The following is a 10979-nucleotide window of genomic DNA, read 5'->3' on the forward strand; positions in this document are numbered from 1 at the left end:
ATTTAAGGATCAGTGGCATATCAAAGGGCAAAGTTCCTCCATGTGTTTTGCAAGGTATTCAGCCTATCTTTTGTTTATTAAACCACATGTGTGGTTCTTTTAAGTTGGATTGTGTACCTTATAACATAATTAACAAGCTTGGATTGATTGAGATAGCAATATTCCACAACTTTAACAAAATAAGGTCATATCAGTGACTCATTACAATACTTGATTAAGTACTAGGCATTGGGCAACCGATAATTGAAGACACACGTGAAAAGTGAAAACCCATTGCTTATCAAACGTAATGCTTTATTTCACAGTAAGATCAACAAAACAGGTAAAAAGAAATTAAGCATACTTTCTGATTCTTTCGAGGAATTACATCCAAAACCGAAGGCAACCTAACTACTTTGTAAGGGTTTTGTCGGACACCGATCACATATAGAAATAACATGGATGGTTCTTACTCCCATAGATGAATTAATTACAAGCACTGCAAACCGATACCAAGTATTTCTATTTTCCTTTAAATTACTCGCACACACACAATTTTTGAACAATTGATAACTTCATGACAAGAAAACTAAGGGGTTTTGGATCAGATTAAACCAAAATAGTGATAGGTTGATTCCATCAAAATTTACATGCCAATCAAATTAAATGACAAGAAAGCATTAAAATTTAGTTGTGGAGAGATTGGAGTCGCCAAAATAATTTATCCTTGTTTGCAAGTCATAGCGTTTGACTGCAAAGGATATACACACCCTTTCCGTTGTCACTACAACCCCAATGATCTGGATTTATTAGTGATACAATTCGATACCCATTGATAATGATTAAAAATCCTTATGAAGACCCACAAATTCATTGATGTCTTCCCAAATTTATTTGGGTTTTGAGAACCTTGTCATCCACGGGACCAAATGTTGTTCAATTTGAAGACAGATTCTATATATCTTGTTAATGGTTATGGTAAATCATATTCTTTTGATGTTACTATTGATCGATCCATCTCAGATATGAAAGTGGTTGAACACGAATGTGGAGGGCAAGAGGTTTATCTATCAGAAGCATGTAGTATAACTATACAATGGATCTAGGCTTATTAAGTTGGCTCTAATACCAAATGTTGGAACTAATATTAAACTCAACATGAACCCTAAATCACATATTAATACATATGAGTAGAAGACTTACCTGTTGAAGACATGGTGGTTGTAAAAGAACTCTTCTACTCACTTAAAGACCTTTATATTCTAATGGTGATAAACCCCTGAACGTAGAACCATTTCTCTTCCATTTCTTTGTGAGCAGGGAATTCATTATATATAGATGCAATGGTAGCCAACTTCCATCTATTGTGGAGGGTTCGTTGTTCACCTGTTGCACCCAATCCCAACCGTGTATAAAGCAATTGTGATTAGTGCTTATTTTCAAATGCACATTGGAAGTGTATTCCTCAATTATAGGATGTAACTTTACACGTATTCAAATTCTATTTGATTTTTATTACCAACCTATTACTTCTCCTTTATCCTAATTAGTTGAGTCCATATAGGATTCTTACATGCTATTCTCAAGCACAGAGAGAGAGAGAGAAACTGTTTCGAACCTCTACGCAATTTCAAAGAGCAAGATTCAAACCCTATCTATGGAGTAGGTCATTTTACAAAAGCATGGCAAAGTGGGTGGATGCCATTGCCATCTCTCTTCGTGAAGAAGGTGGTGGGCCCTTGTAATTTTTAATTTTGTTTTATTTTTAAATTGATTTTTTAAATTTTAATTATTTTTATTTTCCACGTTATCAAAACATGTTGGCCTTATATTTGCCACGTCATCACTTAATGGTCAAATTGACAATTTGATTAACGGATGTATGAAATTGCAATAAAATGATAATTAAAGTATGAAATTAAAATGTTTTAAAGATATTGTATGAGGTTACAATTGCACCTAAATTTGAAGAGATACAATGTAATTTACCTTACAATATTCTAAATGTTTGGTTTGTTTGTCATGTTCTTTTACTCTGACGTTCGGTATTATACTCGACGGTGCCTCAGAGCTTGGGAAAGTTAAGAGATTTTAGCTTGACTGGAGTCGAGGTAGGGGATTTAGAGATTAATAATTGAGTAGAACGATATAAGTTTAATTATTTACTTATATCGATAAGTTTTTATACTTATGTTTCTATATATTATTGATTGAGTAATTTGCTTATACAATATTATTGAATACTAAATCTGGTACCCTTGATGGATATCATTGTGATGTTTATGTAGTTAATTATTTAACTCTTGGTGTTGGCATATGATGTTTCCATTATGAATATATATATATATGGCATTTCATTACATATTGGAGTGAAGGAGTTTGTGGTTATATTCAAGGCTTGGGTTATGGAATGGAAATATCTTGTGTAGTTGAGTTCAACTTTCGTAGGGACCAGTCAGGGAGGAAATTGGAATTTATAGGAATTATTTGAAGTAGTGGGGAATTTGGCGACCTTGAGATGAACAAGACGACCAACAAAAGTGGTATTTTTGGGTTGCTTGCTCTATTGTGCAGGCCTGCTTTATCTCATTCATTTGGAGTCACTATGGTAGAATGCATGGTATGGGACATGCAGACCTACTTGCTCCATTGTGCAGGCTTGCTTTATCTCATTCATTTGTATATATTTTTCGATCTTGAGTTAGTTTATCTCTTATTTAATAATAAAAAGTATTAGACATAGGACCTCTACTGAGCTTTTAGGGTTCACTCTTTATAAATTTGTTGTAGGGTTCAAATCGGAAGTTTAGTCTGTGATCTAGAAACGTCGAGGTCTTCTTGTAGATATTTAGACTTGGTCTTGTAACAAAAAATGGTTGAGAATGTGTTGTTTCTTTTCCTTTACTTTTCTTGTAATAGTATCGTGTAAATTACATTTGTTTGAATAAAAGTTTCTTTCCAGATTTTTCTCATCTAGTTTTACTTGAGCTGTAGTTTATTTATTTATTTATTTAGTTTTACGCCACATCTTGAAACAAAGAAGGAAAAAAAAAATCAGGATGTGACATGTAAGGCTAACATCAGCCACAATTTAAATTATCTCTATTAATTAATGAAATCCTCTTTGTCAACCAAAAGATGGTGAAAAGACAATTAGACAATTTAGTCTTCTATCACACAAAAAAAATGATGGGCAATAATGTAATTTCATAATTCCAAATTTTACTGTTTTTTAGTGAAGTCTCACCTATAGGTGATATTAAAATATCTCTAATATTAAAAATTAAAAAATAAAATTAAAAATAAAATAAAAAAAAAACCAAAAACAAAAACCCCCCACCCGCCTCTCTCTCTCTCTCTCTCTCTCTCTCTTCCTCCCTCTCTCCTTCTCATTTTCTAAAAAAAAAATGTATTCATACACATAAAGTGTGCAGGCAAATGCTAGTTAAAAAATTATACAAAATATTAAAAATTATAAAAAAAACAAATTAAAAATATAAAAAATTTATATATATATATATATATATTCTATAAATACATAATCATGTTCTTCCATTTTACACTACATTTCAATATTTTCGAATACTTTCAACTAATCTTTTATTATTATCCTAAATTAAAAATAAAGTTATCTTTTATTATTTTATAAAATAAAAAATACTAATATTTTAATATTAATGGCCTGGTCTATCACTTACTACTCATTTAAAAGGATTAAGTCACCTATTGCCCAAAGGGCCTTCCTACATTGGAAAGTGCTCTAATCACGGCAACCTAGTCGCCACACAATCCTGTTTATTTGATTATCATAAATTCAAAGAAGTTAACAATTTTTGGTATCTAATAAAAATTTTATTATTATTTTCTGTGCTTTTTATCTTTCCAAATAAAAGAAAGTGAATAATAATTTAAAAGATTCAGACTATAATTAAATAATTTTATAAATAATCACATGGTGTTTGGAGGAGAGGTTTTCTTTATTAAAGAAAATAAGATTTATATCAAATGGTTTCATCGCAGTATAGCGTCTCATTCTAATACACAATAATATGCCAATTCTTAATATTATGATATAGATAGGGATGTTTCTCAAAAGGGCTATATTTCCAAATTTCCCCAAATTCTCTCTGTAGATTGGGGAATCAGCTTCTATTTATTCGTCTCTCTCTATGTACCTCAAAGCTCACATCTTTGCTCCAATTAACAAAAACCATGGTTCCGACGTTAAAGTCCCCACCACCCAAATCCGGTTCCGAAGACCCAAACCCGGGTTCGAATGAGATCCAGTACATAGGTGTTCGGAAGAGGCGTTGGGGACGCTACGCCGCCGAGATCAAAGATCCCGGGAAAAAGACCCACATCTGGCTCGGGACCTTTGACAGCGCTGAAGAGGCAGCGCGTGCGCACGACACTGCGGCGCATGAGTTCTGCGGAGCCAACGCCAAGACCAACTTCCACGCCCCCGCTGAGCACCAGCTCCAGAGGCCGAGTGGTAGCAAAAGGATCGTACAGGTGCAACAACAATTAACGGATACCAGTACCATTACGTCCGCCGGACCTCCCCTGCCTTCCTCCTCGGCCATCGCCACCGCCACCTCCTCCTCCTCCTCCTCCTCAATAGAAGATGAGATTTACGACGTATTCTTAAGCTTCAGCGTTGAAGACACACGCAAAACCTTCACGGACCACCTGTATTGGACATTGAAAGACGCCGGAATCGATGCATTTATCGAAGAGGAGGAGTCACCGAGAGGAGGGGAAGAAAAAGTATCAGAGCAAGTGAAGCTAGTAATCCAAGGGTCTAAGATGGCCGTGAACATCTTCTCAAGGAGGTATGCGGATTCCATGTCTTGAGGAGTTGGTGGAGATCATGGAGTGTAAAAGAAGACTAGGGCAAGTGGTTTTGCCAATATTCTACGAAGTTGATCCTTCAGATGTGAAGAATCAGTCCGGTATTTTCGCAGAAGTGTTTAAGAAACACGAAGACTGCTTCGGTCGAGTAGAAGATAAGGAAGAAAAACTAGGGCCGTGGAGAAACGCTCTTACTGAAGCTGCATATTTAGAGGGTGAGGTTTTTACAAAGACTGACGGGTAATACTTTTCCTCTACAATTTTTTTTGTTTTTGTTTCTTAAGCCTTAATTTACCAAATGTTGAAAGAGTTGAAAATGAATTTTACTTGAGCTTAATTTTGGGTTTGAACTGCCAGGTATGAAGGAGTGTTTATCAGGAAAGTTATAGACGAGATCACGAGAACACTGAAGAATCGTGACGAGAGCACGAGAGAACTAAAGAATCGTGACAAGATCACGAGAAAACTGAAGAATCGTTGCATACACTCAGCAAGTTGTCAATGCACGAAAGGGCATTTTAATGCAGATGTGATATTCCTTGTATTCCGACAGTTGAATTGGAATCCTAAGTTGATCAAATGGATTGATGATCTCGCCAAGCGTGTGCTGTGGAAGGAATTTTTCCGAACAAGAGCACCAAATATGATGTTTGACCTTCAATCTAGTGGGAGTCACTGTGTAGATGGGAACTGGAGGGTACTCGGGAAGCTGCTTATTTACTGTGCAGGATCTTTGAAGGGTGGCCTCTTTAACAGCATTCAAATCCCGGGTCACTTTGTTTATAGGACCAGGTTTTCTAAGACATCGGGGAAGAGCTTTCTTTTACCGCAATGCAGAAGAGATGTTTTGTATGTCTCTGACCCTCGTGAACATCTTGGCCAAGGTGAAGAGGGAGATGTGGGTTTTTTTCGCTGAGTTTTCATGTCCTTCTCGATGTCCAAGGTTCGGGAGATGTTGATTAAGAAAAGGGCCCAACTTCATCCGATAGATGTGTGCCCTTACTGCAAGGCTAAATTATGGAGCATGTTGCAAGCCAAAATGATACCAAAGAGCGCCAGCTGCAGATTGGGAGCTTTTGACGATTGCATCGAGTATTTTGTTTGCCTCAATGGACATATGCTTGGGATCTGTACCCTGCTACCTTTATCTGATTCAGAAGAAGCACGAAAAGTTAGAGTGCCAGTTAAAATTAGGGGTAGGCAAACGGGTCGAGACGGGTCCATGCTGTTCGGGGATAGTAATGAGCAGGTTGACATATCTAAGAAAACGAGCACTCTCAGTCTCCCACTGGGACCAAAAATTGCAGCGCAGCCGAGCTCCGTCCACCGATCGTGGTGTCTTGGAAGTAATGATGATGAATCATGACTGATCATGATGAGTATTCCAACGGATACTTTGGGTGCCAGTTTTGTAAATATAGATGAACTTGTAGGGCAACTCCGTATCTGTATACCTATAAATAAGATCTTTATCAGTGTACAAATTCCGCTTAGAAATCAGTACGTAATTAGTTATTGGAATCAAATTCGCGCAACTAATTCCATAACTTTCTCAACTTCAAATTTTATGGTTCAAAGGCGCAGTTTGATTCCTGTGTTCTTTAAAGTATATATATTCTTAGCAAACTATATATTACGTGGGGAAGTGACACTTTTGGGGCTGTTTTCTCCTATAATGAATAAATGAGCAAGGCATAAATATTGGACAGATAAATAGAATAAATTCATCCCATTCGTAATCCCCTTCAAACACGACATACGACGTGCAAAACATGCAGGTAGAAAAGTAGAAAACAAATACAAGTAACAAACAAAATGTAGAATGATGAAGAGATCAAAGAATCAAACCACTGCTACTTTGGATACATGGTGATAGAATATTAGCCCATGCGGTAAAAAAATTCAGATTTAAACTTTTCTAGTGAAGTCTGTTAAGAATTAAACCCCAAATTAAAATTTCCATTAACCCCATTAATTCCCGATACACCTATCTTGCCTCAGTCAAACGAAAATGAAAGATACCGACCTGAAAGTGCACTAGCAAGCCGTTTAAAGCAGCTGCAAATGAACCGATCCCTTTTTCATATGCCTTCTGGAATTCATTCTGTACCACAACAACCCTATCATCAACAGTGATATTGCCCGGTTGAACTTTTCTGCCTTTAGTTTCTTTGGACGTTCCTGTTGTTCAGGAATCAATTCGACCAGCTGAGAACAAAGGTCAAGATATGTGGAGGTTTGGGTTTGATTTCATCTGACAGAATCTCTGAGACTCGACTGTTCGCTATATATGTGTAGATTTATCTACGTAAAAGAGTGAAAAATAATTATCAGCAATTTGTATGGAACGGATTCATCATCTTATCTAATAATATAATGTTTTGTAGGTATTTTTCATATGACATTACATTATTTGCACCTCTGTAGTACTATCTTATCGTCAAAACTAATGATACAATGTTTCAAGCACATGACATCATATCATTGATATAATATCAGTACTTTGAGATGCTACATGTCATCTCAAGGGAGTTTTGAAGTCACTCAACAGAGAAGTGCCAAGTTGGACTCCCACTACGCCTTAGTGCCATGAAGAGGACTCATTAATTTTGAGAAACGGTGAGTATAATTGTACCACCATCACGTGGTTTTAACAATTTACAAATGCTATAAAACACATGTTACTTACACTCGGAAAAAATTCAATCATTCTTACCACAACATAGACCATTTTCCTCGTGCGTGAATGTATTAATCATAAGCGATATTATTATATATTCTAAACTAAACTAAAGAGAGGGACAAGAGTTTAAATAAAAAATGCAATAGGTTAAAGAAGAAGATCTTAACAGCTAAGGTAATTCATGACCCGCCTCTGCATGAATATGATCATAATAATGCCTTATTTGCTACAAACAAATTAGATACCTAAGAATGATTACATTATCAGCATTTTAAAACACACTTGGATAGGAATCTCTTGATAATAATATTAAAATAATGTTTGATTCCATTGCTTCCTACCAATCCCATCCCCAGCCCCCACCTCAAGAAGGAACCAATTAAATGATGGGTGTGCTATCCACACTTTTTTTTTTGCGTCATACACATTCTCTTAATTTGCGGCCGTCAAATCGATTGAATTAAAAAATATCAAAGGATATAAATTAACAAGAAGTGTGTGAGAAATAAAAATAAATGTGTAAATAGCACACCCCTTAAACGAAACAATTACAACCACAACAGTGGCAGTTGTGATTCTTTTAAGAGCATTGGGATGGTCACAGAAACATTTTTGTAGCCACACATCTAATTTTGTAAAAGTGACAAATCATATGTCACCCATCCCTAGTCAGTACAAATATGTTGTTTTTTTGTTTTATGGGTTATTTGCTTTATATATGTGGGTTGTGATTGATAAGAATGTATGATTTTTATTTTTTTTTTTTTTTTTTTAAGGAAAGATCATGGACGTGTTTGGAATTTTTTTTAAAATGACTAAAAATACATATCAAAAGATGACCATGTATGGCAGAAAAATTAAAAGTGATTGCCTTTTGGAAGCACATGATGTATAGTTATTTCAAGAAGTATTTAAGTGTTTTTTCAATGAACATTGTAATTTTATTAAAGGTTTCATGGTGCTTCTAATTGAAGTGATTTTTTTTTTTAACAAACGATATTATCTATTAAGAGGGAGGGGTGGACTTAGCCTCACAACAAGCTAGCTGTAATGTGGTTCATATTCGTCTTTGGCGAGAATCAAACTTAAGACTGTTCATTTACAAGTGAAGAGGAATACCACTAGACCGTGATACTAAGTGGCAATGAAAGCATTTTCACAAGAAATACTTATGAACACAAGTGATTTTCATAAAAGCAATTCCAAACCAGCTCCAAATACTTGGAAGGCTCTAGAATAGTTTTACATAGAGACCCACCAATCCACGTGCAATGTAAAAAGTGTGGAACCTATTAAACCCAAAAATTCTAAAGGCGACACGTGGACTTTTGCTCAAGAAAAACAAGATTGCCCTCATTAAATGGGCAGGCTCTTCATTCCATGCACAGCTCACACCCCTGAAGGTCCCTGCAGCTGAATACGGCTGCCCACAGCTCACTTGCCCTTGGCAAAGAAAAGTCAAAGCATTAAAGATAAGGATTAATTACCCAAATCCTATCTTTAATACATTCCCAATTAAAGATTAACTCCATTTAAGTAAGTAATCTTTATTTAAATCAATTAAGGATAATGACTCCATTATCTCAAGATATTATTTCCTATTTAATATCTTAAGAATATTTCTCTATAAAACCTTGGCCAATAGGATGCCTCCATGTGTACGGTAAAACACTAACACTATGGCTGACCACTCCCCTATATATACCCCCAATTCTACCAAATTTCAATAAGTTTTTACACCCCTAAAAAAGCCCTAAACACTTTACTCTTCTCAGAGAAACTAACCTAAACATCAAAGATCCATTGGCCTAACCACCCCCTACCACGTAGGTGCGTATGGCTTAGATCCTTGATCAAATGTGTTAATTGTTTTGCAGGTTCATTTTCATCAAAGCTAGCGATGGTGGAAATTTGCATCAACAAATTGGTGCTTTCATTGAGAGCTAATTCAAATACTCGAAGAAGCCTCTTGCATTTGGTTTCTTGAATTTTATGTTATGTTGAATCTCTCACACGATGTATCAATTAATTTTTTTCTAGATAAGTTTCTTGATTAATCCTTGGAGAAAGGATACAATGGTAGGAAAATTAGAAACCATGACGAACGGAACCCCATATGTACAAGGATTTGGATCGAAGAGCGGAGATGAGGACGTAGCCCCACGACGATGATCCTCAAGGCTTAACGCAACGGCGGGAGGAGCCCCACCACCGTAGAATCGCACCATCACCGCCAACGCGACCCAGCAGCCATAGCGAGGCCACCAAGCCGCAGCCTAAGTTCCTGCATTGCTGCCTTTGCAGTGCATGGACCACCAAAACCTTAGGCAGGAGGCCCAGGTCCATCCACCAGCCTATGGGCTAGAGGCCCAGGTCCATAGAGAAGTAGGTTGAGCCTAAAAAGCCCAGACCAATGTAGCCCAAGCTGCAACAGCTAGAGCCCAGCCAGCAACACAAGACCAACTCGCCCACATGCACGGCCTAGCCACCCAGCCAGGTTGGCTCGCCCTGTGACCGGCTCGTCAAATCCGAGGCCACCTTTGGCAATCCAGATTCTGACCACCTGTCCCACAATCGACCCAGGGTTATTTTCACTCCACTTTTCTACAGGAATGCTAGCTCTGGACTCAGGCTTTGTACCTTCAGTCCACTACATTTCCACCATACATAAAGATGCCCACTATTCATAGTCTTCTAATCCAAATGTCAAACACCACATGCCCTCGCAAGTCGCCAATTTGACCAGTGCCCTTGCGCAGCAAACCACATTGGTGAACTAACTCCTTAATCGCATCGAGATGCAACACACCCCAGATGAGCTATACCAAAACAGGACAATGGCAGATGAACGTGACTCATTCTAGCGACGTCTCGACAAAGAGCTACTAAGCCCACCACGAACTATACGTTAGGGTAGTGTGCACTCTCGTTTGGGCCCTCGAAAAAACGTCTTCTCCGGCCTTAGTGCGTAGAAAAATGTTCATTCCTGACTCGGCTCATGATTCAGTGTGCATTCAAGGTTGGGTCCACACAACAACAAACACTCCAGGCATTCCAGGTGAAACATCCACACGAGGCTAGGCCCACTAGGAGATTTTCCTGTGAGGCACTGGAGTAGGCAGCCACATGACAGATGAAAAAGAGCACGAGAGTAATCCAGCTCAAGTTCCATTGGTAGCCCCTGCCAAGAGCAGCGACGAGTAGCACAGAAAGAACCATGTGCATCGCAACTGTGGCATGGACGAGCATGACATGCAGAAGAGAACTATAAACCAGCATGTCAACACCGGGTGCAGTCGGAAGCTCCGCTACCTAACCAAAGGCAAATCCAGGAAGAAGTACAAAAGCTTGTAGCAAACCAGCTGCACGAATTTAGAGCATTGAGACCACCAACGATGCCCTATAGAGAGACGTGGCCAACATAAGCAAGTCACCGTTTACAAAGGAAGTGCAATGACGATCTTCA

General features: G+C 37.7%; 1 protein-coding gene and 1 pseudogene across 1 annotated transcript; both read left to right on the forward strand.

Annotated features, from left to right (window-relative positions):
* Positions 1–4191: 4191 nt before the first annotated feature.
* On the forward strand, positions 4192–4762 carry LOC125476067 (ethylene-responsive transcription factor 4-like). Its single transcript, XM_048581800.1, has 2 exons — positions 4192–4617; positions 4688–4762. Exons 1-2 carry the CDS (start codon positions 4192–4194, stop codon positions 4760–4762), a joined length of 501 nt encoding a protein of 166 aa, XP_048437757.1.
* LOC125475906 lies at positions 4687–6377 on the forward strand (annotated as a pseudogene).
* Positions 6378–10979: the final 4602 nt, after the last annotated feature.

Source organism: the organism of the source record quoted next, unplaced genomic scaffold, assembly GCF_019419815.1.
Source record: "Pyrus x bretschneideri cultivar Hongxiangsu unplaced genomic scaffold, Pyrus_bretschneideri_v1 Contig17, whole genome shotgun sequence".
In the NCBI taxonomy this organism is placed as follows: Eukaryota; Viridiplantae; Streptophyta; class Magnoliopsida; order Rosales; family Rosaceae; genus Pyrus; species Pyrus x bretschneideri.